The sequence below is a fragment of the Acipenser ruthenus genome, chromosome 1 (genome assembly GCF_902713425.1).
Source record: "Acipenser ruthenus chromosome 1, fAciRut3.2 maternal haplotype, whole genome shotgun sequence".
NCBI classification, from domain to species: Eukaryota; Metazoa; Chordata; class Actinopteri; order Acipenseriformes; family Acipenseridae; genus Acipenser; species Acipenser ruthenus.
Window position 1 is genome coordinate 80,938,713 of NC_081189.1, and position 27,901 is coordinate 80,966,613.

At 37.9% G+C, this 27,901-nt stretch overlaps 1 protein-coding gene across 3 annotated transcripts in view; it reads left to right on the forward strand.

The window, feature by feature from the left end:
• The window catches only part of alpk1 (alpha-kinase 1), a 50,806-nt gene that overhangs the window by 13,269 nt on the left and 9,636 nt on the right, over positions 1-27,901 (forward strand). For all 3 annotated transcript variants that reach the window (XM_059030761.1, XM_059030776.1, XM_059030769.1), the window contains 9 exons: positions 1,926-2,188; positions 5,023-5,177; positions 16,445-16,643; positions 18,894-18,953; positions 19,284-19,370; positions 19,684-19,760; positions 20,080-20,175; positions 21,024-21,128; positions 22,474-24,475. In XM_059030761.1, the coding sequence (XP_058886744.1) occupies positions 2,080-2,188; positions 5,023-5,177; positions 16,445-16,643; positions 18,894-18,953; positions 19,284-19,370; positions 19,684-19,760; positions 20,080-20,175; positions 21,024-21,128; positions 22,474-24,475 (2,890 nt within the window). In that variant the 5' untranslated portion in view covers positions 1,926-2,079. The remainder of the gene's footprint in view (positions 1-1,925; positions 2,189-5,022; positions 5,178-16,444; positions 16,644-18,893; positions 18,954-19,283; positions 19,371-19,683; positions 19,761-20,079; positions 20,176-21,023; positions 21,129-22,473; positions 24,476-27,901) is intronic.

The following is a 27,901-nucleotide window of genomic DNA, read 5'->3' on the forward strand; positions in this document are numbered from 1 at the left end:
CATTCAGAGCATTGCATGTTTACTTTTTTGATCCCTCAAATACAGTATTATAGTGTGTTAAAGACTTTGATCTCTTTTCACGAGTATATGTTTGTAAAACCTGACACTACAAAAAAAAAAACAGCAAACTACAAAAAGTACATTTCTTATCAAAAGAAAACTAACCACTGAAGTCAATTTTGTTCTGTAACACTTTTTTTTTTTTTTTCTCCAGCACTAGGGTAAATGCTTTGTGAATATGGCTCTTTTGCAATGTATATGGTCTTATCCACCTTAGAATAATCTTTTTATTTTTTTATTTATTTATTTTTGTACTTATTTTTGGTTAAAATTTACATTGCCTGGTAGATCATTTAAGCAAGAACAATCACTGATCATTTGGTATCATTAAGAATGTATTTATTCCCCCCCCCCCCCCCCCCCCCCCGGAATACGTTGCTAAGATACTAAGCTGCTGGGTTTTTTTTTAAGAGAGACCTCCTTTTTTGATCCAGCTCAAAATGAAATCATGCAAAACCTTGGGGGATGATTGGTATCATAGAGCTATGATTAAGCTGTGCTAATCAGGCAGTGAGGTGTGAGGTGGGGCATGAAAGTGGCTCATGGACACCAGCAGAGGGTGTCTCTAACAGGCTGAGTGGTTATGTTGCTGCTGGTTCTCAGTACAGCTCAAGAGTATCCTTGGGCAGATGTCCTGCAGGTAGCCTTTCTACTGCTCATCAATTCATTAAAAAAGGTGAAAAGTGCAGTGCACTTCAACTAATTCAGTTATGCCTGTTAGCTAACTAATCAAGACAAAGAACCATTTGATGTTGAATGCTTTGATTTTTGATTGTTTTTCACCTATATAATAATGTTTTGATGGCAATTAAAAATTGTAATTAAATAATATATACAATACATCAGTGAATAGGACAGAGCTGCATTCTTTGAATTTTCACACCCCACTTGACATTTCGGTTTTCAAGTTATTTTTAAGTACTGATCATGTTTGTCCTGAGATCACACTTATATTACCCTACCTCTATACAGCCGGCATTACTGCCTCCTTAAGAAAGGGCATCAAGCCATTTATCAATCTGGGTATGATAATCCCTACCCCAACATTACGATCCATACAGCACATCTATCAACTTTTTCTAATGTGAAATTTAATGTAATTAATTAATACTGTAGTGTAGTTATTGCATCATACAATTTGCAAAGTGATATTGTACACACAACGTGCAAACACCTGCGTCTATGCTGTTATTCATTACTTTCATCAGGGGTTAATTTGTGCCGGCTCAAGACCAGCTACCAACACTGCCAAGAAGGCATTAAACCCTGATCTACAAGCAGATTAGATAGGAGCTACTGTAACTCAGGGTCTGTACATTAGGTCTATAAACAAAAATGCTACCCTTCCTTAATGATAAGGTCTGGTACATTTTTGTTTAGAAATTAACCCCCGTCTATCCCAGAGGAGATACCTCACCTTCTTTAGCTGGGTGTTGTGTCATTACAGTGTCATTTCTTATGTATGATAGATAGCAATATTTCACAATCTGTGGAAGGTTCTTTTTTTATATTAAGATAAATACAAAATATATATTGTTCTTAATGGGACCCACACTCCTGTGAATAAACAACATCCATGTTTTTTTTTGTTAGTCATACATACAAAAAACATACTATGCACACATGAATAGGTACAATGTATCTTAACAAAACTTTTTGTTGAAAAAGAAAACCAGTTACAGTTGTTTAGAAACCGCGTGTACCCACCGCCCACCCCCCTCTCCTGTACCAACCCTCTCCAGATGAAGTTCTCAGAGAGGCTGACATGTATTTTCATGTAACTGGACCATTATCTCACCCTACTTGAGCCTTGCAGATAATGGATGAGGTCCTTAGTTAATCATTCCTGTCCTTTTGTTCACCAGGTAGCACAGCTTCCTTGAAGGATCATCCTCTCCGCCAGGGCCCCAAGCGCACATCTTCCCCTAGGTAATTGATCACCATCGTCGGTGAGCTGGTGATTGGCTTGACGGCGTCAAGAGGAAAGTTCCAGCATATAAGGAGGAGGAGGCGTCAGACATGAATAATCAGGTGGTGGTGGCCATGCTGGAGAAGTGCAGACAGGCTGCGGCTGCCGGACCTACAGAGCCAACGGAGGAAGAGAACAGAGAGCACGAAAGATGTCAAGGTGAGAGGCACAACTACAACAGAAGAGTCAATGTAATGCCTCCTGTGGCACTAGCTTTCTCCTGCCACACCGTAACACAGCAGCACCTGTACACACACACTCTTGCTCTGCTTCTCTGAACCCCCCTCCTGCATCATCTGTCTTCTTGCGTGCCCTATTTTTCTTCTTTTTGTGGACAAGGAGTAGAGGAGGGAGCCTTGGATTTATAGAGCATGAATAGGGACCTGTTTGGTTTAGTGGAGGTGGGGGGGAGGAAGCAGACTTTGTTAAAGTGAATTGCTGTCAGTTCTAATTACAAGCTCCAATAAACCCAAGGGCCAGCAAACAGTGTTTTTTTAAAGGGGAACACTGGGCATGTAGCATGCAACAGGTCCTGAATAACCTTCTGTTGTCCTTTGGCCCATTTTCTTTCCATGAGGGATTATTAAACACATGAATCAGGACAGATTATTATTTTACTCTATAAGAACGTCCCTTGTTTTTACAGTATTCTAGACTGAGTAATTGAAAACCTTGGTTAATTGTTTTTAGTTGTAAAGCCGTTGAAACATGCTTTAAAATCATACTAATGTTACTTGTGTAAGAAAAATACAGGTCAATGGTTATCATCACTGTGTGGGGCATATGTAAAAACACGTCCCCTTAATTTGGTTGAGCTACCATAAACCTTTAGTAGTTTGTCATGTAACCTTTTTAGAAACTCTTCCACACTGGTACATAATAACTTGCAGATTTGATTAAATCAGAATAAATGTTGGACTTTCTAAATCATCTGTCTTCATTGTCTCTTAGCACATATTAAGAGGAACGATTACCAACAGATTTGTATATTTTCTTCAACACCTTTTAAACAGACTGATAATTTGATAATAATCTTCAAATATATTTTTTTTTTCTGAGAATTGTAGCAATTGTATTACGAGTACACATGGACACTGTTTTTGTTGTTTTAAATCCATATTGCTTATTGTGAATGATGGAGAGTGATCAGCCATGTGACATATTACTCCTGCTTAAGTGTTTGGATTAGGCGTTTGTGACTGATCCACTTGACATGATTAGTCCAAGGCTGGCAAGGTCCCATTCAGGGGGCAGGTAAACGCTACTTTATTATATATATATATATATATATATATATATATATATATATATATATATACTTCAGTCATAGTACTGTCCAATACTTCTTGTTAGCATTTATACACATCTGAGAAACCAGTAATGTGAGAAAAACAAGTAAGAAGCAACATAGGTGGGCTTCAGCGTCCTTAAATGAACCTCAATTCACTATTTTTTATCTTCTTGCCAGTTTTGTTTTCCTCTCTTACAAATGATGTAAAAGGCTTTGATAAATAGGAGCATTGGTCCCATCATTTCTTCTGGACTGGAGATGGATGCCTGCGGCTGTAAAAGCCAATAAAAACAAAGTAATCATGCAAAGCTGCTCACTAGAAAGAGGGATGGGAACGCAGAGAGTAGGACAGACTTAAAGAAAATTTGAAACGTTTTGGTGGTGGCACGGAGGTCTCGTTTACAGTTATTAAGCACTCTTTGTTTCAGCCTAAGAAGGTGAAGCATCTCGATAACAGAAAATCATTAATGCCCTGACAATCCTGTTAAGGCCCTTGACAGCGGGCTCTTGAACCCACTAAATCAAGCAGCACTTTCTTCTGCCTCTGCCTCTGAAGTGACATGCGCCCCCCCTCCGCTGATAATCAATTTCGTTCCAGATAAGGCGAATCAGCAGCCCCAGCAATCACTAAATTAGGCACGGATCTTCAGGTAATACTCTTCAGGAAATGGCTGATCACATTGAAAAGGGAGATAAACATTTCTCCGGCTGCATCCCCCCAGGCCCACTTAAGTGACCCAGTGAACTTGAGTAGAAAGAAAGAGACAAATGTGTGGTTGCCATGCTTTTGTGTTCCACTGGAGGGCATAGATTGCATTGTTCAGGTGTGCTGTGCATGCTCTTTGCTTGTGCTTTAGTTTATGAAGGTTTTAAAATCATTACAGCTGTGTCAAAAAGACTATATATTTACAGTCTACCATGTTATAAGAAGAGTATTAGTATAAGTAAAGGACATGCAGAACATTTGGACTTAACATGAGAAGAAATTAATGATGTTTCTCTAATCATAGTTCTTTTTAGTACATCTGTATCAAAAAATATTTTACCATCATATTTGCTTAGTGCAAGATAACAAATCAAATACAATATCACTTTAAAGGGAAATTATTGACACATGCCTTATGATCTGTGCATCTAAAATATGACTTTCTGATTATCCATGTTATCATATGTGTTTGAATGTTTATCTTTTTTACGTAACCAATTAGAAATAAAAACATCTATTTGATTTATGTAAGTCCTTTCCCATGCTTGAACCTTACCATCAGACAATTTCACACATTAAGTCCCAAGAGAATGGAGCCCATGAACACACTACCTATCATGCAGCAATCTATTGTGTAAATCACATTATTTTGTGTTCTTTGACATGCTGTTATACTTCAAACCCTTTTTTTCTGCAACCATTTCCTTCATTCCATTCATGCTTCAGTTGTTCATGCACAGATAGTCATTTGAGAAGTTTCACTTCCTTTTAGAATTCTTTTTAATGGCTGATCGCTCCAGCTTACCTGCAGGGCATAGACCCGCACAGCCTCAAATGACAGAAGAACTATTATTATTACTCTTTTGGCAGGAGCGAACAGCTTGGAGTGATCCAAGAGAAGGACACAGGTTTCACAGGTTAGGTGCCAAATCCTAACAGCAGCCTGCAAGGTGGCTTTATTCTGCTCAGAGCTAATATGAACTTTGCCCTTTGCAGCTTCACTGTCGGCTGATTTGAGGACCCTGCTTGAAGAGGCAAAGGAAATGAAGTGGCCCTTTGTACCGGAGAGGTGGCAGTACAAACAAGATGTATGCCCAGAAGACAAAACAAACCTGAAAGATATAATCAGTGGAAGGCTACACGAGCTACTGGTATGAGCAAATGCACTTGTTACGTAAAACCCCCCAAACGATCTGATAATCTTAAAACACCTCAAGTTTAATTTCGTTAGAACCCATTCCTGAAGCATTAGCAGTTTCTCAAAACTATTCACGGATCACTCATTATTGGGTTCTTAGTTCAAGGCCTTTGATATTTTTTTTATACCCATCCCCTGATCTGTGCCTTTCAAGAACTTTGTCCTGGAGTTCTTTAAAGCACCTTGGTGCTCATGGTTGAGTCTTTGCTTTGAAATGCACTACCCAGCAGAAGGAACCTACAGGAACTGCTGAATTTATCCTGAAATCATGTGAATCACTACAGTTTAACACAGGTGGAGGCCACTTAACTTGGTGGGTGAATTTGGAGGCGATTGGTTACACCTGAGCTAATTTAGGATTGCTATTACAAGGGGGGTGGACACTTATCCAACCAAGCTATTTCCGTTTTTATTTTTTTTATATTTTTTACACTTGGAAGTTGTGGGGTAGGATGTGTAGATACATTTTAAAAAAAACTATTTTAATGCATTTTAATTCCAGGCTATAAGGCAACAAAAGGTGAAAATTTTGAAAGGGGGTGTAGACTTTCTATAGGCACTGTATATCTCGAGTCGAATGAACTCATAACAACAATAGCACTTACTTGACACTTAATTAAAACCAGGACCATAAAACTATAACTAGAGGATACATTGAGTTTACTTGCTAGTATAACATCTCGACTTCATTTTAGATTGTATCCACTTTGTTATTGTAGTCATCTCTTAAGTATATTAGACTATTAAATATAATGTTTCTGCCTAAATAGCCCCAAGGTATTTCTTTCTTTCATTTTTTTTTACATTTCTTCTTCATTTCTTTTATTCATTCTTCTCCCTTTTGTTTTCTAATTAGCTTCAGATTATCACAAATTTGTTTTATCACACAAAATAAATGGTCTTATTGTAGTTCAATTTTTCCTGAACATGGTTCCTGTATTACAGTGGATGTTGATTATGTTTTTCATGTCCACAATAATATAGTATGCTAACAATAAACAGTGCCATATTACTCATGCTAAAAAAACCATTACTGTTGCTGAAAATATCCATTACATATGTAGTCTGGGTGTTGAGGCCAGTATAACAGCCACAAGTAAAGCGTGGATTAAAAGGAAATTCACCACTTTATTAATTGTGAGTGATGAATGTAGTAAGATAATTTGTCAAGTCCACTGTTTAGTGACTTGAGAAAAAATAGGTTAAATTGAGCCAAAGATGTTTGCTTTTTAGTGTTTTGGACAGACTCCTCTGTCTTATTTATTTATTTAACTTAATTTATTTAATTGTATTTAACTACTGAATAATAACAAAACTCTGATTTACTGACTTTTGTATTTTATTTAAATGACACACAGATTTTTCTCTGCAGCTTTAGATCTGTGAATTAAATATTGCCTTGTGCAGTGTTAAAATGTACTTGTATCAGTGTTTTACCTTTGTTTTAAATAAAGGTTTGAAAACATGCTAACACTACTTAAACATAAACATAAGTATAGTGTATGAGGAACATGAAAATATTTTTATAGTAAAGAAATTGTTAAAATGATTTATCCTGATTTAATGTGCTCACTTAGACAGCATATACTTTTGTCATTTCACAGTAGCATATCTGTACTCATTGTGCATAAAAGATTATACATAATGCATGAAGATATTCTATAACAAAGGACTGAAAAAACAGAAATCTACTTTGAAAGTAAACATCCCCATTCTGGTTATTGTAAAAAACAGATTTCATATTTTCAATTTACAATGGGTGAAAATAGAAACAAGCCAAAAAAAAAAAAAAAATGGTAGATCTAAAAAAAAAAAAAAAAAAAAAAAATGAAAAAAAAAGGAATGACTTTACCTTTTTCTTCCATGTGAAAGGAAGCAGAGTATTTGTAGGCCCAGACAGGAATTTATGATCGAGGCCGACCTTCCTAACAAAGCGACACAAAGCTTTATAACTTTACAGAGTTGGTCGGCTTTCTCCCAGAAGAAACACCTGCAGTAAACTCCCCCAGAAACCTGTGTAGATGGGAGATTAATGTGGCTGTAATAGCAGAGACGTGTTTTTGGTATTATGCCTTCTCCCCAGGTAGACAGCCCTTTTCCGAGATGATACCAATTATTTATTGCTGAAACATCTGTTGATAACTGCAGCTGCCCCTATGAAACAAAGCATATCATGGGGTCACACTCTATAGGAACCCAAAATCCTGCCTCATGCTAGTTTAGACCATTCACTGATACTCTGAGTCTATAGGTTACCGTCTTCTGAAATGTTTCATCATGCTGGCAAAATTACTTTGTCAACACTGCTGCAGACCTTCAGATCGGCTTTGAACTATTATTTAACCTCTGTTGGTAATTTATATTCCTGACCTATTGTATTATTCAGAATAAGGAACAGGCTTTGAAGGCTGACATTAGATGTGCACCAATGCTTCACTTTTGATGAAGCAGAGAATTTATGGAGAAATTACTTCATGGGCATGTTTTAAATGCACATAGAAACTTTAAGTGGTTGCCTTTTTATTTTCCAGAGTTTATTTAGTAAGGCAGAGGTAAAATTTCAGAGAGGAGTAACATCATTTTAGCCCTATAAGCTACCAATAAACAACAGAACTTAACTTCCTTCTATCAAGTTAATAATCATACCTTAATAACGATTAAGAGACAGGTGTAAGGACAAACAATCGCATATAAATTGTATTTTTATTCATGCACAACCGAAAATATAATTTAAAACAACCAAAAATATAATTTAGTAATACAAAATGAACCTAAATGTAAACCGTGTGTGTCATGACTCATAGCATAGGCCACCAGGAGCAAGGTCTTTGAGCCTGCAGTTATACACTCTTGCTAAAATGTGGCAAATTGCTTTTTTTTTTTTTTGCTTTTTTAAATGGGATGCTAACCTGCACTCAGAATGGAAGAGCTACCGGGATATACAGTAATCCTTGATTTGTAGCAGATGTTACTTTTTTTTTCTTCATTGCAGCACAGTAGCAATTTTATGGTATATATTAAAAAAAACAACAACATATTATTGACTATTTTGACTTAATGTTATGGTGTGTAACGGGGTGACGGTCCGAGCTTACCCCCACCCACAATCACAATCTCTCAAGAACACGGAGGTATATTTAGTTTTCGTAATAGATACTGTCAGATTTGCACATACTCTTTATTTATATATATATGCTCTGAGCACACTCTGAAATCCATTTGTCATCCATCACCATGGGGAAAGGCAAAGAACTCACAAATGAAGAGAGACAAATGGTTGTTGACCTTCATAAATCAGGCAATGGGTACAAAACAATAGCTAAAAAACTAAATATAACACTTACCACTATTAGGGCAATAATTAAGAAGTTCAAAACCACTGGAACAGTGGTAAACTTGCCTGGTAGAGGACGCAAGTGTATCTTGCCCCCACGCACAGTGAAGCAGATGGTTCGTGAGGCAAAGGGAAATCCAAGGGCCACAGTTGGAGAATTACAGAACTTGGTTGCATCTTGGGGTCACCAAGTCTCCAAATCTACAATTAGACGCTACCTCCATACCAATAGGCTATTTCGAAGGGTTGCCAGAAAAAAGCCTCTATTGAGAGCAACCAACAAACGTAAGCATCTGGAGTTTGCTAAACGGCATTGGCAGTTCGATTGGAACCAGGTGCTATGGTCAGATGAGACGAAAATAGAGCTATTTGGCCACACTCACCAGCGGTGGGTTTGGCGTCAAAAGAAGGATGCGTGTGCAGAAAAGAACCTCATACCTACTGTAAAATATAGTGGTGGATCTTTGATGTTATGGGGCTGTTTTGCTTCCACTGGTCCTGGGGCCCTTGTTAAGGTCAACGGCATCATGAACTCTACCCAGTACCAGGACATTTTAGCCAAAAACCTGGTTGCCTCTGCCAGGAGGCTGAAACTTGGCCGCAAGTGGATCTTCCAGCAAGACAATGACCCCAAGCACACATCAAAATCCACAAAGAAATGGTTAATTGACCACAAAATCAACATTTTGCAATGGCCATCTCAGTCTCTGGACCTGAACCCCATTGAAAACCTGTGGTTTCAATTGAAGAGGGCAGTCCATAAGCGCAGACCAAAGGATATCAAGGATCTGGAAAGATTCTGTATGGAGGAATGGTCTAAGATCCCTCCCAATGTGTTCTCCAATCATTAAACATTATAGAAATAGACTCAGTGCCGTTATCCTTGCAAGGGGAGGGTGCACAAAGTACTGAAAACAAGGGTGCCAATAATTGTGACACTTCATTTTTTTGGGAAATAAATTTATAATTTGAGAAATGTGTAATTTTGGTTGATTCCATTGAATCATTAATAAAGTCAAATATATTCCACATGTTGGAAAATTACAATATAGCTCAGTACTGGTATTATTTATTTTATACAGTCTTTTTTGCTCATCTTTATCAAGGGTGCCAATAATTTTGGAGGTTACTGTATATATGTATGTATATTTCGGGTGCAACAATGAATCGATGCATCGATTATTGATCATCTGTCCTTACATTTTACCGAGCTTCGATTACATTTTGATGAATTGATGCATCGAATTAGTATCCAGTTTTAAGTCTCCAGTTGTCGGTTTGCATTAAAACCTTGAGTGTGAGTGCGCTGCTTCTAGTGCTAGTACGGTAGATTAGCGCGTTGCTAGGATACACACTTCAAGCCTACATTACGCGGTGGATATGGTTGTTAACCATAAATCCTTTGTATTTATTTATTTTTTAATCGGAAGTGTTCTAATTTGAATACAAGTCGTACCTTTTTGTTTAACTATTATGCACAATGGTGTTTTTAGTTATTAGATCTGTTAAAAAACAAAACAAAAAAAATAACATTTGTTTATTTTGAAAAATGCATCGATTATCGTTGGTAAATGTCTATACGATAATCGGATATGAAATTAGGGTGCCGATTGCGCTAATCTACCGTAATAGCACTAGAAGCATATATTGTTATTTATATGTATATTGTTAAAAAAAAAAAAAAAAACTAGGTTGTAGGTAAGCTTCCTACTTTAATTGCACTTGTCTACCTTGTGAAGTATTTCAGTTCATTTAGAGGCCAAATATTATCCACTATCGGCCATAACCTTTCTTCTTATTTGGCACACAAATAGCAAAAAGTGAGGACAGTTCTGCACAAGAAAAAAAAGAAAAAAAAACCTTCCTGTTAATATTTAAAAAGCCAACCTTGTTTCTAGCTTAAAAAAAAAAAAACTAAAAAAAACCGCCAAATTAAAATTGGATTGAAAGTACGCAGTGAGTTTTACTGAAAAGCAGTGCACTATGTACATCGGCAGGAAAATAAAAACCTTTGATTCAGGATTCTCTGCAGTCGCACTTCTCCCTCTGAACTATTTTTTTGTTGCTTTCTTTCTTTCCTGAGGAATGTGTAGTGTAAAGTTTTGCAGCTGCAAGGTTCTAAGCGCTTAGAAAATAGGATGCTTCATTTAGATTTTTCACAATGCTATTGAAGTGCTTATTTTCCTCCTGAGGAGACACAAACAGATGCACACTTCTGTAAACACTCTAGAAATGAATTGAGCAAGTTTGGCCTCCCAGCAGTGCTCGACGGCTGACAGAAAAATGTCTAATTAGCACAAGTGGGATAATAGGGCCACTTGGATTCCTTCCACCCTTCTTGAGGTCTTCTTTTCCTAACTGCTCAAAGGCCCTTTTGTCTGACGAATCGCCCTCTTTTAGGCCTTTGTGCTTGGCTTGATAGAGGCTTCAAGAGAGAATAAATTATATTCCTCTTTGGAGCCAGTTTATATGTTTACTGGATATGTGGTACATTGTTCAAGATTTAAGTGCTTATCTTTGGTTGTATTTATTTGTTTACAGATCCAAATAATGGCATGGAAATCCATCTACCCATAGCAACAAAAAAAAAAAAAGAGATTTAATTTCCCCCCTAGATACGTATATATAAATTCATCATATATAATGTTTTATTTTGGATTTACACAAAAGGTTTAAATGATTAAAACATTATTTATTCAAGGATGTTTCAGAGAAAAGTCCTTCTTCAGCTGTGTAGAAAGAAAAATAAACACAGTTCAGTAAACTTATTATTTTTCAAATATTATATGGAGGTTCTCATGATTGTAAGAATTTATAGTACTAGCGTGGGATACATTTTAGTTATTCCACTTCAGTGGGATGACAGTGGAATAACATAAGGGGGATAACTTGCTTGCCGGGACTAGTTTTCGAATGTGTCTTTGCTTACATTCCAGTTCAGTGGTGTACTTCTGAAATTCAGGATGGAGTTGTGCTTCAGTTGTTCAGACAATACTGCCACCTATACTATATTTTAAAATGTAATATCAGCTACCGATCTGATTTATCTGAACAGCCTGTAGCCCCTTAATTAACACCGATAACGGTAGGAAAGAACAGAGAGGCTGCAAATTAACAGACTGCTTAAGGTTCTATCTAAAAAGACAGTTGCAAAGAGGCCATAAACAGGGTTCAAAATTAATCTGCATCGAAGCATAGTCTGTTGACAGTGAAATTAAAGATCAGCTGGTAGGGGGGCTCCTGAGTGGTGCATCTGGCAAAGGCACTCCTCGTGGAGTGCAGGATGCGCCCTATAGCCTGGAGGTCGCCGGTTTGAGTCCAGGCTATTCCTGGCCGATCTAAGTCCTCCCCACCTGGGCGGCACTCGGTCAATTGTGCACCGCCCCCTGAGGGGCTCCCGTCCATGGTCGGCCAGGGTGTCCTCGGCTCACCGCGCACCAGCAACCCCTGTAGACTGGCCGGGCATCTGCAGGCCTGCCTGTAAGCTTACCAGAGCTGCGTGGTCCTCCAACGCTTTAGCTCTGAGGTGGCTGCATGGCAGGCCTGCAGAGTGAAAAGAAGCGGCTGGCTGATGGCACACGAGGACGCGTGTGTCCGTCTTCGTCTCTCCAGAGTCAGCGCAGGGGTGGCAGTTGTGAGCCAGATTGAAATAAAAAAACAAAAATTTGGCTTTCCAAATTGAGATAAAAATGAGAACAAATAATTGGTAATTCTAGCTGGTAAAATAATCCATGAATTCATTGATTTAATATTAAAAAAAATACACGTTGTTTCTATTTACTTTAAATGTGTGGGATAAACAGAATACTGAATGATTGTTTGAGATATACAGTTTTTTTATTATTATTATTATTATTTATTTCTTAGCAGATGCCCTTATCCAGGGTGATTTACAATCGTAAGCAAATACATTTCAAGTATCACAGTACAAGTAATAATACAATTAAGAGCAAGATAAATACAATGACTTTGGTTCAAGCAAGTACAAGTGTAGACAAAATACAATTCAATAATACAGCAGATAACAGTGTCAGTGATAGTTACATCAGGATATGATTAAATACAAAATACTACAGATTAAACACTTGGCAGATTACAGTACTCTGAAGTACAGGATTAAATGCAGTAAAATAGGGAGCAGATAAGAGCAAGTAAAGCGCATTTAAGGAAGGGTGATAAGTGTCCCAGAGGAAAAACAGAGGAGTTCTACAGGTGCTGTCTGAAGAGGTGAGTCTTAAGGAGGTGCCGGAATGTGGTCAGGGACTGGGCAGTCCTGACATCTGTAGGAAGGTCATTCCACCACTGCGGAACGAGGGTGGAGAAGGAGCGGATGTCCATGCATAAACAACTCGCCCCTATCGGTGAATAAAGACTGTATACCATGAACAGTCATTCAGTTGAAATGGTGGCGCTCCCACTTGCAACAACAAGCAGGTATCCGAAGTAACTGGTTCTAGATGTCCATCGAAAACAGAAAAATGCCTATCTCACAGGGAGTCCGTATACTACATTGTAGTTGCTTTATCAACATCAGGGCATTATAAATTAACAATGTCACGGTATATCAGTGTGTCTAAACACCAAAGTACGGCACTGCACATATACAATTTTTTTTTTTTTGCAAAACAAAGCACTCTAATGTAGTATTTGGCAAATTACAAAACAGCATTCCAAAAAGAGTTCTTACTGTGCTTTCTCAGTCCATGCCAAAGTAATCCAATAGTTTTTCTCTGTGCTAATAAAAGCTGTATAGCACAAAACCAAACTAGTTTCCGAACACAGCACTTTGCATGTTAGCTCCCCTTTGACCTGAGGGAATTAGGCTGTTGAACGTGTTGGCAGGTGTAACTATTCAATTCTCAGTGAACTGCAAAGTAAAGGAACAATACTATCCCTGCAATCTACAGCATACTGTACTCATTTGTTTTGAGGTAAAACTGTTAAAAAAAAAAATTTTTATTACTTAACTTTTACCTCAGAAATTCTATTTAAATGTTATGCAGGGACTTTCTTGGTAAACAATGACCTGGTGGAATAACTACAATTTGTAATGAAACTGTTTTGTGAAGCCTATTGGGATTTTATATAAAATAGCCGCTGCACCACAAAAAGCATATAATTAAAAAACAAAAGCACCAGAAACACAAAAGGCACTTAAACATGTAAATAGACTTAAACAGCCTTCTCTTGGATGTGTTATCCGGCCAAGTGCCTGTCCTTTCTAAACTACTGAGTCAGAACCTACCCATTTTCTCCTTCCCATAGTCCTTTCAATAGCCCTTCTTAAGCCTCTCTCTTCTTCTACAGAGTACTCCCCACAGGCACATACCCTTTAGCTCTATTACTGATTTACCATTGCAATTCTATGCCAGGGGCCGCTCCACCTTTAACCCTTTGTTTCCTGCAGCCTTTATACACCTAAAAACAATGTTTGGCAAGACGTACGCAAATCAATCCTTTATCACCTGCTGTAAGGAACACCTACCCCTTATTCAGGGATGATAAATGTCAGCGGAATGGCGGAAATCTGCTTTTCTAATATTGCCCAAGAGCATCCACGCAATTTAATGTAGCTCCTCATTTTTTCATATAAATGGCTAAAATGACAGCACATGCTTAATTTTTTTCGTGCTGTCCTGACTGCTGCATTGTGTTTTCTAATGACTGCATTGGCTGTAAGTTACTGACTACCTGCCAATCAAGGCTCAATTTCAAAGCACCGCTCACGCCCCATCCATGAACGTTAGCCTACTTATAAAATAAAAAAAAAAACAGTGTGTTTATTTTGTGATTCTGCTCTAAAGCTGGCATTCAGTGTTCTGGAGGTTTTTTTTTCCTTTCATTTTATTTTAATGTATATGTAAAATATAATTCAAACAACCTAAACTATTGTGTTTGCCAAGCACACATCCATCTGGTATCGTAGAGCATCGAGTTGGCGGAAATGCATAGCAATTTCCAATACTGTATGTATGCATTTGTATGTATTACTTCAATTATGGTATCATGCAAGCATTATTTTTTGCCAGTGGCACGTTAATGTAAAGTATAATAGTGTAATCGTTTATTAAATTACGTGTATTCGATTATTAAAATATATAGAAATGGCCATCGCTACTTAGTAGAAGTCTTGCTTGTTCATTTTCCAACTTCCTGCTATCACCTTTCCCTACTTTTATTTGGTGTTCTTAACATGAAGTTTGGCCAGTTTGTTTGATAGACAAACTGGGGAGTAGGTACCAGCCTTAATTTAACTGCGAAACGTCCCTTCTCTGTACATTTTGGGAAGTTACCGGGCAGCTTCACAAAGTTGAATTGATCGATTGGAGGGAAGTTCAGTTAGAGGGAAGTTTGCAAACCACCCTAAAAATATAGGGTCAGATATTCAAAGATTTAACAAATGCATGCAACTTTTATGCAACTCTTCTTGCATTGCATATATTTGCAAGTCTGTGAAATTAAAAAGAGTTGCAGATAAATTGCTAATATCACAAGGCTGCAGAAATGAATACATTTAAATTAATCTAAACAGGAAATGAATTGGAACTCAGACTATACCCAACTGATGCAGATGTATTTGTGTACATGATGAGACAACAGGTGCGTTTACAGTTGTACAATGTTCCAGAAGAAGCCGCCAAGAGTACATATTCCGTAACATTTAGCTAGTGTAAACGCTACCGAATGCGTTCCAAATGCGTTCTCTTATCCTCTCAAAAGTTGGAGTTCCATTCCAGCACAGCAGGAGTATTTGCTAGTGTAACTGCTCTGAAGACAGATTCCGGAACGGTTCAAGAAAATTCCCGCCAGGCACTGCACACAAGAAAACTACGTCATCACCGTGCTGCCGTCCCATGATTAACTAAGCGGTAGCATTAAATGCTGTGATTAAATATTCACTACGTTATACATTACATTAACATAGTAAAAGTAAAATAAGTTTAAAAAATGTTGCTTACCTTTCCAAAAGTTGTTCTCATCCTCTTCATCAACATCCACCGCAAGCCCTGAAGAAGGGAGTATTTTCCAATGATGGCGCTCGATGATGTCATCATTACACCATAGTGTCAGACATATTCACCTTACAAAGTGTGCATGCTCATTCTCTTCTCCTGAGAGAAGTATGCCTTCTGCTTCATACAAATGTAAACGCACCCTTCCGGAAGAGAATGTTTCAGAATCCTTTCAAAACAATTCTGGAACATCAGAGTAAATGCAGTAAATGGCTCAAAGAGTTCAAAGGCATAGGAGAGGGCAACTTTTCTAAGGAGGAGATTATAGTAATAGCTGACAAAAAGGGGAAAAAACTAAAAAATAACATTTGGCACCAAACAATACAAAACATATTACAAACTATGCCACACAATAACTCTGCCACTATAGTCTGCATATTAAAAATAAATATCATTATATGTTTTTATTTTTTTTTAATACATTAAAATGCTTCCAAACCAAGACAAACCTGTCGGGACAGGGCAGTAAATCAATGAGCAAAGTCTAATTGTACCACACGATAAAAGAAATATAAACTGTGATGAATCTTTGTTTCTACAATTTTTGAGCATAAGTAAGCAACATTAAGAGGTATAAAGAAATGCCTGTCTCTAAGTACATTACGTAGAACTAAGATGTTGTCACGTTCACTGTAAATATAATAAATGCAGTTTATGTGAACTTTTAAAATATTGGGCCCTAACAAGTTATTAAAAAAAAAAACGATTTAATAATAGGGAAAACCATTGCCTAAATGCAGTTTTTGCTTCTTAAAAACGTACAAGAAAATAGAAACTTAATAGGATGTACCAACGCATTTATAACTAAAGCCGACATTTGACTAATTTGTTTGTTTCTTTTTTTTGTTTGTTTTGTTTTGTTTCCACACGCAGGTTTACTTGCAAGCCTCCATCTTAGTCGGGGACTCGGCAACAGCATCCTCAATTGTGTTTTTGATTGATCGTTTTCTGTACTGGGTTGATGCTTCCAGAAAGCTCCTGCAGATTGCCAAAGCCCTCCACAAACACTCCCCTGCAACACCAATCGCGCCACAGGTGGTTATTCGGCAAGCCCGGATCTCAGTAAATTCAGGTGACATAACTCCCCTGTTGATCTTTCTCTGTTTCTGCAGCTAAATTCCAATTAAGAACTACTTGACTTGTCAAGAGGACACTTTGTCCCATTGGAGGGTGACATTCCACTGAACCTAGTGCCACCCTTTCAAACCTGCTGCCGACCCCCTTTCCGAATACAAAAGTCCGGGAAGAAAGAGGTTTAGTGCCCAAAGGGGAAGAGAAAATTGTGAAAGGGTGTGGAAAATACTAATTGGAGTTTTTGTTCCCTAATAAATATGCCCTGCCGATTTCAAACAGAGATATCTGAATTGCTCTAGTTCTGGTTGAGAGCTTTTATTAAGCAGATTAGAATCCTTGCATTTTCATGTCTCCATCATCAGGAAACACTTGACTATACAAACAATGCAGCTGCCAAGCCATTGATGTAACCCGATACATTTTATAACATTCAGAGCCTACCTGAAGTAGGGCCACTTTCTAGTAATCTAATTTGTGAGAATGTTAGTAAAGAAAATGCATGTACTGTACATTAAAAAAAACAAAAATGAAACAAACAGGGTATAAAAAAATATATAAATGGGAAGGAAAACCTGATATCTGGACTTTTCTGAAATCATATGATATTTATAATAAGGATTTACAGTACAAAAAACAAATTGTGCTTTCTTTAAAAGATTTGTAACTTTTCTCTGTACATCTTGCTGGGTCTTATATTGAAGCAAAAGTTGTCTTTAGTAGCACCTTTTAAGCTTTCACAGCATTGTTAAATTGAGGTAAATTAAATAAGCAATTCACTTTGTAATGAAAAAAGAAAAATCAGTAAATTATACATTTTAAGATTATTATTTTTTTCCATAAAATAATTCAATCGCAATAGTTTGTACAATTTAAGATTGTGCTGCCTGAACCTGCAAGCAAAAACGTAGGCGAAAAGTTAAATCCAGCTGGTTTCCATGCTGCCATATCTGCAATGGATTAAGACAGATCTAAACGCTGCCATTTTTGATGCGATTTAAACAAAACTCTGTTACAGTCTACATGCACAGTTGCAATTGACTGATGGGTTGTGAATGGCTTGTCTGACACCCCCAGGTCAGCCCTGAAAACGAAGTTTCAGGGTTATATCCAGGTGGGTATCCTATGGGGGTTGTCTGAGTTTAATTTGTAGAACATTTGCAGATACTTAATGTGCATCTGTGTCACTGTGTGCACAAATAAATGTTGTATTTGGGACATTTATGGACATAACTACTTTGTAAGTATTAATACATCTCAAGTGTCTATTCTGGTGAAAATCAACAACTACATTACTTTAAACTATGCTTTAAACTCCTGATTTATATAAATGAAGGTCAAGCATTGTTACAATCTGAATGCCTGAAGAGGTCTTATGAAACAAAGGCACTGTAGTCTGAAATGTATTCTGTAGTCTAAAAGTATTTAAAAAAAATGTTGAAATTATAACAATCTTTTTGTATGTTAAAATAATACTTGGGTTTCTAAAAATGTGCATTAAGTACAAATGATACTGAGTGACTTCTCAGCTCAATTAAACCATATGTAGCTGCTATAACATGATTGCTAGTTGATACCATATATCAATTTAATCTCTTCTGGAATGGTGTCATTTATATTTATTCTTATTTTTGTAGATGTAGGAATTACTAAAGAGCTCAGAAAATTGTTTGCAAGTACACCACTTGATTTTTGCAATTTCAGGGCTAAATTTAAATCTTTGTTTCGAATGATACAAATGTAAAAAATAAGATGATTTATGGTATGGGTTGAAGTTAACTTTGCAAAACAGCATGCTGAGTTGGAATTTAAATTGTAAGAAGAATATCACCATATTTAATAGGGAAATACAGTACATGAATAATAAACATGTTTTGCTTTTTATCCAAAAAAAAAAACAATTTTCTTGTAAGAATTGCTATACATTGCACTGTACTATTATTGTCTGTATTATTTATGTGACTGTGACCTTAATAGACTATAATAATTTGGCCATTTTGGCTCAATATAATGATAAAAAATGGCAAATTCAGAAATATCACCCACCCCTATCTTAAAGAGTACCTTTATTGTGCCATGATTCAGCATGGGCATTGCTCCTAACAAAAAATGCCATCAAATATATGTAAGGTTTTGGCCGGCCTACTATTTTTTACAATGTAGATGAGTGCAACAGACTAAATTATGGATTTCACAGACTAGAACCCTGACAATGTGACACAATTGTTATCTTTCTGTATTCTTTTCTCAGGTAAACTACAGAAGGCTGAATATATATTGAGCAGCCTGATAAACAACAGTGGTGCAACAGGTAAGAAAATAATAAAAATAATTAAATATGTTCATTGAGACATGCAATCTAATCTAACATCTTCACAAGATCAGGCATTTCTGTGGACACTTCCTGGGGCAAATCAGGAAGGACTCAACATAAAACAGAAGAGTACATCAAACACCTGACAAAAACACTGCAAAACGAGAAGATGTCAGGAACAGCAAGATCAAAAACAAAAAGTTGAAGTGTATGTGATCACTGGAGCTTTGTGTTTTTTGTACCAGCTTGATAAGTTCACACTTTTCAACAGTGTGTCATCTTCGATTCTTCAGTTGCAAAGAATTAATTTGTCATCTTGACGTGCAGGCTGTTGGGTGTACCATCAGGAGAGTGACAAGATACTGGTGCAGGCTGTCAGCATCCAGATCAGGGGGCAGATTTTGCAGAAGCTGGGTAAGAACTGCTACAGAATGTTGTTGTTTGTTTTTTTTGGGGTTTTTTTTTTCTATCTGGATGTCTGTCGTACTTGGTATCAATTATACTCAAGTTTATTTTTGGTACTATTTGTTCTATAACTCTTATCAGTATGATTGGTTAAATGGTGTTGCAGTCAGATGGTTAAATGAAGCAATCCTATTTTCAGAAAATGAAACGTGAATGGCAGGATATTCAGATATTAACATCAGTTTAAATCTTATAAACATATGTGTACTTAATGAAATAAAGCTTTTAAATATGTGTTTCTTTTGTGTATTTTATGTTTCAGGAATGTGGTATGAGGCAGCAGAACTCATTTGGGCTTCCCTTGTTGGGTTTAATGCACTCCCTCAGCCAGATAAAAAGGTCTGGAAATTCCTTTATCTTGATTATTATGACCCACCAAAGACCCGTTCTTTTCATTTTAAATTTCAGGGTAAAAGTATATGAAAGGGCAGGAAATACAAAGTGACATTCAAACGTTATCTGTTTCCTGTGTATAAAGAAGATTTCTTTCATACCCCCAGGGTTGTTTTTATGTGTGGCATGATGTACACACCACTCGTCGTGTGGGGCTGTGCTAATGAGTAGAACAAATCTTAGAAAGTTCAAGAAAGCACAACTTGATACTCTGACAGAAAGGCACACATCTTATTGACCCTTTGATCCTGTGTTTTTATCACAGGGCTTAGGGACATCTTTGGGTGTGTTGGCTGGTATTCTGGTGTCAATGACGGATGAAGAGTACAAAAAGTTTAAAGGAAGCCCTCAAATTGACCTGGTAAGTTGTTACTCTATTCTTTATTTCCACTCATTCTTAACCCCTTGACTGCAAACTCCCTGGATTGAAATCATGTGAGGGTCATTTTAAAGTTAGAGTATCCAACACATCTTATTATAAACACGTTTCCTGTTCAAAAATATGCTAAATGGACCACCTAATAATAAAACAAAATGACTGTGTGCTGGACGCAATTCATCACATCCATGCTCTGATATGGGCGGGTGCTATCTTGGGAACCGCTCCTCTGGATTTGGATTTAACTTTCAATTGGCATTTGTTACAGGATTTGTTACTTGCAGTACGTACCTTGATTTCAGTAGACTTCATTGTTTGGCACAACAGCAGGGATCCCAATGACAAATACAGAATGAGGATGGGATTCGTTTTTTTATTGTGGTGCTGCTGCACTATAAAGAAGTATCAAATAACAACTACTATGTTAAAGATAATTGTAAATCTGTTCTGCCAAAGCTGCTAAAGTGTATTCATCCCAAGTTGTTTGATACAAAACTAAAATAAATGATCCCAGACTGGAAAAGGGATACTAATCTTATAATTAGAAAATTAGTTTTGCAACAATAAAGCCAATTGTAAGTATCAATTGTATAGATATATAGGAGATTAGGCAAAGCAATTGGTTATTGCACTATAATTTTTTAATAATTTTTAATTATAGTATGCTTTGACACAGAGGAGGCTCGTTTTTGTTCACAAAAGCATGTTTTGCTAGTTTAACCGAGCTCTTTATGTAACATCCACTTAGAGGGTTATACTTTGTTATAGTTCAATGAAAGAAATAGGGAAATTAACTGATTTCATGGTGCTGTCACCCTTTCCTTTTACAGGGTTTTCTTGAAGAGTGCAGTCATCGTCTGCTGTCGGCTGCAGAGGCTGCCAAACTGGCTTTAGTGTTCAGTCAGTTCACTCCACTGTTTGTGCTCAGTAGCGTGGTGAGTGTTGATGCTTAAGCGTGTTCAAAACATGTTTTTGTAAAGTTTGCACTTGGTGGTGGGTGCAATGGGCTTATGTTTGTGGCTTATCTGAATTAATTTTCTATTCCTCTTTGGTGGATTAATATGCCTGACGACAAGAATATGGTTTGAGGTGATTGTTTATAAGTCTTTACATACTGTAATTATGTATATCATCTCAACATTTTTATATCTGGAGAACCAATTATACAGTACGACAAGAAGTGGACATTCAATGGCACTAGTTTTTCTGAGTGGTAGAAACTTCTAGTCATTTCTGGTTTGTGAATGGTTGGGATAATGACTATTCTGCATTTAATGAACTGGTTACTTGAATTTTAAAAACAGAATGTAGACCATGGTACAATTACTGTATTTATGTCATACATTTATTTTTACCTACGTCTTCAGAACTAATCATCCAATTATGATGTGGTATACTGATTCTTTGCCACAGATTCTTTAAATTCTTAAATGCTAAATTACAAATACTTACAAATCTGACTTTTGGCTTGTCTATAATGATAGTGATGGTGGCCAATGTACTGTACCCCTGTTTTACAAGGGTATTTATTTTTCTTTTTTAAGTGTTTTCTTGTACTCCCTGCATCCCAGCAGCAGCACTAAGATGAATAGCCTTTCATTCAGCACATATGACAACACCAACTTGTAAGGTGGAAAGCATTATGGGATTTCCTGTCTTTTAAAAACCAATAACTACAGTGTTGTTGTCACCTTTAGCCACTGTACCATAGTAGGTGTGTTGCTGCCATTTCAATTCAGATAAAACTTAAACATCTTCTGATGTCAACAAGTCATGAGCTGTTACAATGTTGTCTAAGGTTAGGGGTCCTGCTACGTCCCAGAAGAACAGGGTTTGAGTCTGGGTACTTCGTCCTTATTTCTAAAAGCAATGAAAGGACCATTGCAGTTTTGTCATACAGTGTGGTAGTACATTTAGTATTACAGACACATTGAGAATAATTATATTAACAAAATAAGTTATCAAAATAAATGAAGTGCCACACATGGTAGTGTACAGAGCTCTAGATAAAAAGGAAACAAAAGGGAGATACTTATGGGGTAAAAGGATGTCAAAGAAGCTGGATCCCTGGGACATGCTAATTGAGTACTCAAAAGTTACAACCCTCTACAAAGAAAAATACATTTTAAAAAATACAGGAATATCTGAGTTTAACTATAGTGTACAGTATGTTTCTAAAAATAATGCGGATAATAAGGCTTATAACTTTGTTACATGGTAATAATAAAACATTTAATTCTGCAGGATTAACTTCCAAACAAATGTTGTGTTTTTTCACAGATCATACGTGGAACTTGTTTACTGTCTTACAGCTTCTCAGCTGAGTGTCCTCCAGAAAAGAAAACATTATTTCTCACTGAAGCCAAGGAGGCTTTTGAAATCGGTCTTCTGACCAAAAAAGATGACATGATTGTCACTAGCAAGCAGGAGCTCCACTTATTAGTCAAGGCAGCTTTCTCTCTGACAGTAACACATAGGTGGCTTGGTGAAAAAGAAGAGACAGTGAAGGAGGCTAAAGCAATGTGCAAGAAAGCCATGGAAAAACTGTACTTGTACGCCTTAGCAGACAGCAAAGGAAAGGAAAGGCTGGCCCAGGAGATCATGGAGGTTGTCTGGGATGTCAAATCCATTTTGGAGGTGAAAGACTTTGTTAATTCAGATGAAAAGTCATATGTCCCAGACAGCTACAAAAGGTCTGCAGAAAGGTCAGTGTTGTATTTTAAGGTCAGCTTTGAGGATGTCCTAAAAAGGTACTCACAGTACCACACTGCCATCTGTGAGGCATTCGAAACATCATGTGGACATCCCAAGAATGGGAACGAGATGGTAGCAGGAGCCTGCATTACTGCCATGAAGACAGAAACGAAAAACTTAGACACAGAGTGTGATACAGAAACAGGCAGTCCCTCAAACAGTCAGGTTGTTACAGATGAAGCAGGAAAGAAACGGAAAGAATTTGCCAGAAAAGCACGTTCAACCCAATCGAGTGAACTAAACGACAAGAGAAAGTCACTCAGTGACAGCCAGAGTTCAGGATCTTTAAAATCCTGGTACAGATTTTCAGAGACAGGTTCTTCTAGTGGTTGGGAGGACCTAGGCTACGATGTGGATAATACTCTTCATATAGAAAGAAGAGAAGCAGACCTTGATACACAATGCTCCACTGACTTTGGTGATGAGGCCAATATCTCAGATTACGATTCTCTGGGAATTCAGAAGATGTCTTTACAGGTTGACCATATTGTTGATAATCAGCCTATCTCAGGGGCAGCTAGTGCTTCAGCCCCTCATGTTACTTGTTCCAGTCTGTCTTCAGATAATGCTAATCCATTGAAAGGACTAGAGGTGGACCCTCTCATGGAAACAGCTGAAAGCACAGATGATGTGGAGTGCACTGGCAAGGCACATAAATGCACTACTTCACATAAAGCTTCCAGTAACTCTGGCAAACCTCACACGAGAAATGTACCATTTTCATCAGAGGAAAGTAGATCCTTTGAACTGGTTGAGGGCTTTGAGAATGAGACAACCAATGATGTGGTGGTAGAAAATTCAACCTCAAGCACAGGGTTGAATCCACCTTCAGCATCCCTTGCATTTGCAAGACCAGCACCAGAAATAGATGATGTTGACACTGAAGAAGAAACTGCTGCTGATGTCCCAGCTGGCAGACCGGTTGTTGGCAAAAGTGGTTTCCAAGGTACTGATTCTAAATACCTTAATTCATTAAAAACTAGGACTGGGCCCAGCAGCACAGAAGTTCGATTAGAAACTTCACTTTCAACAGTTGAAAGCAACTCTTTTGAATTTCTGGAGACAGAAGTTGATGAAGATGAAGATGTCAGTCTTGCTCAGGAAAAGTCACCACATTCTTATCCAAATAAGCTGTCCAGCATTCCCAATAATTCCATGAAAGACAATCCATTACATAAAAGTGGGTCGATGGAAGTTGAGAGCGGAAAGAATGCTGAAAAACAGGGCTTTTTTGATGAAGATACGGAGGAGGTTGAAGTAGATCATGTCGCCCAGATCCTTAACAGCAGTCACAGCTCAAATTCTTCATTGAGATCATGGTCCCGGATATCCCACTTTTCCAGTAGTTTACCAGAAGATGAGAGTCTTTCCTTTCTTAATTCTAGTGGGGAATCCTGGATTATTGAAAAACGTACTTTAGAGGCAGAAGATTACGAAAAACTTTTGTCCGGAGTAAACCACAGCTGGCTGCTTGAACGACTGAAGAATACTGGAGTTTTTGAGCCTAAACATTTCAAAGATGTCTACTGTAAGTTTATATTAATAATTGGTTCAGGTAGGGCTAAGGAAAGGCTTTAAAAATAATTAACAAATAGATTTGTTCCATTTTCTCACCGATCATTATTTAAAATGTCTAAAGTAAATTACCAACAATTAATTAAGACTGGGTCATTTTATATGCATTCTGGAACTAAAAAAAGTCAAAGATCAAAATTCATGGTAATTAGTTTTAAGAAAACCAGTACATATTAATATGTATGTTCTTAACCAGTGCTTGTGGTCTAAAAAAAAAAAAAAAATGACTGTGCATTGAATTTTGTTTTGTGGAGTTTTGGAAAGATGTAACCCATTTGTTTTTGCATACACATACAAGAAAAAGACAAATAATTGTCTAAAGATCTGTTTTTTTCAGTCTTGTATGGCATACAGACAAACAAACAAATATGGTGACCTTTCTATTTTATAGCTTTAAAACATTTCTATACATCTGTTCTTTGAAACAAAACCAAAAAATAGCATGTTTTCTGGCAAAATATGAAGATATAAAGAATTATAATGCAGTAAAAAGCACTCGTGAGTAAGGGTCAGCACACAGATTTCCATTTAAACATTTAAAAAATGTTTTCTGTGTCTGTGTGCCTCCATAGTTACTCTGTGTTTTAGAAGCAGTGTTAGCCCATTCAGTTCATCATTTTTGACCATTTTTGAAAAATTTTGACCATTTTTGTGTTGACATCGTAGCAGGATTTCTGAGAACTGCCTGCTGTAGAGTGCTGTTTTTTCCAGTGTGTTTTTTTTTTTTTTTTTGCATATATAGTATATGATCGCTCGTTGTGTTCACTTCAACTTCCTCTGTTGGTACATGTGTGATCAAGGCCGTATTTTCTAAACAGAATGAGGTTTAAAAATGATGACACTAGATATTAAATCTTCATGCTGATTTAAATTCGGCTCTCGCCAAGATAAGCACCAACTAAAACGTAGCTTTAGAGTAAACTAATGTGATCCATCTGCGTCTCCATCCATTTGTGTTTCTTTCCATATGATGATGTAGATATCCTTCTACCTGGTGTTGATGTCAGAAGTGTAATGCTGGCTCCAGGGATCAGCTTATTTTGCCTCCCCAGCGCATCAGCACATACAAGGGCTGCGACGTGGGATCAACCACATTGCGGTCTCCCAAGCGCATCAGCATGACAACCGTCTCGACTGAGCTAAGTAGGGTTCATCTCTGGGGTCTTCAAGTGGACACCTTCCGTCCTCTGTGTTTCGTCAACTAGCCCATGACACCTCAAGAGGGCTTGACAGTGATTCTGGCATCCCAGCATCATCCCCCTCCGTCCCCCACTCAACTCAGCCCAGCTTACTACGCATACATCAGCGTTGCTTTCTTTCTATTGTGCTTGAGATACGCAGCCAGAATCTTTCCGTCTCAACCACAGCAAGTTGCTGCTCCTTTCTGCTGCTTCAGATAAGTTCTGCACTGTGTGACACAACTCTTGGCCACTGAACCTGACATCTCTGAGAAACCAGGTTATAGTGTGCCACAAATCCTCCACAACCCACCTCCACTGGGTAAACCCGGACTCTCCATCCTCGCTGTTCCGCTTCAGTGGCTAGTTGAGCATACCACAGTTTCTTCCTCTCATACGCCTCATCTACAGCATCCTCCCATGGCACTGTTAACTCTACCAGGTGAACAAGGCGTGCTGATCCAGACCACAAGACAATATCTGGTCGAAGGTTAGTGGTGGCAATCTCAGGTGGAAAAATAAGCTGTTGACCAACATCTGCTAGCATTTTCCAGTCTCTAGCAGCTTCCAGTTGTCCTGGGCGAGGATTGTTTTTAACACCTTTTCTTGGTGGTTGCTCTCCTAGGCGGAGGAATGTTGTCTTTTGTGTGTTGTGCTTTGATGGAACTGATGGCAACTTATTGGTCATGTTACGCTTGTCTTCCAATACTAAGGCTAAACATCGCAGCAACTGGTCATCGCAGTAAACCGTCCTTGGCCAAGACCCACCTTACATCCTGTCAAAATGTGCCTTAATGTTGCAGGTGATGAACACAAAGGACATAAGGGATCCTCACCTACCCAGAGGTTTAGGTTCTGTGGTGATGGGCGAACATCATATGTTGATCTGATGAGGAAACTGATCCTGCTCTGTTCCATTGTCTTGCCTTGTGCCATGTAGGAGAAGCTGAACTGAGACCAAGACCCCCTCTTCCATGCTGAACTTGCCCCATAATATCACCGATTCAAAGGACAGCCTTTGCATCTTCATGGCTTTCTTTGCTGGCCACTTTCTTCCAGTTTTCAACACAGGTGCTGCCTTCCTTACGCATTTGTCGCGTGAATCTAGTAATGTAGTTTCCAGTCGGACCTTGGCGCACTTAAACTCTTAAGTTAGAGCAGAGACTGGTAGCTGCAGTATTCCTTTACCATAAAGTCCCACTCTGCTGAGTCAGCGTGGAACTCCCAACCATTTCCTGATGTATGAACTGATTAAAGCTTCCAGCTTCTCAACTGTTGTCAAAGAAACCTCGTACACAGTCAATGGCCACAGCAGCCTTGGCAGTAGACCAAACTGAAAGCACCAGAGTTTTAGTTTGCCTGGTAAAGCGCTGCTGTCAATGCTCTTCAAGCCTTCCACTGCTTGTTGTCTAACTTCTCCCACACAAACTGTGTCCTTTAAATCCCCGTCGTGCCATCTCCCAAGACTTTTCACTGGCTTCTCAGACACTGTTGGTATTGCCTCACCATTAATGTAGAACCTTTTATCTACTACTTTAACTTTAATTATAGAGTGCTCCTTGATTTAATGGGCTTGAATTGCATTCGTGCCCATTGGATGTTATTAGTTAATTTGTCCAAGAACCGATTAGTGCAGGCTACTGATGTAGGCATTCCAGAAGCCAAGCGCTCTCCTCCCACTACCTATTTTGATGCCCTGATAATTACTTCCATTGCCATGGTAAAAGCCAGTGGAGAAATGATGGATGCATCCCTTCCATTATTCCAACTTTTAGGCATTGCCATGTAATGCTGAATTCTGAAGTTGAAAAACAAAATTGCAAATCTCCAAAGTAGGCTTTCACTAAATTTGTTATTGTCATCGGTACACTGAAAAAATCAAATGCTGCCCAAAGAAGTTCATGTGGCACTGAACTCTATGCATTTGGAAGCAAACTTTCCTTTCACCCTCAGGGCGTTGACATCTTCTTCACGCGCGCTGTCAGAAGTGCCATAAATTATACAAAAACAAGACGCAAAATGTATGCAATTAAGCAAAATGGTAATGATTCGTCACGCACATGTGACCTTTCCATAGCCCTACCTTAATATGAATCCATGTAAGATCAGCATATGTATAATGCTGGTATATTTCACATGAACTCATTTCATAGTGACATGTGCAATTTGTTTAAACTACAGGTACTGTGTATTTACAGTAA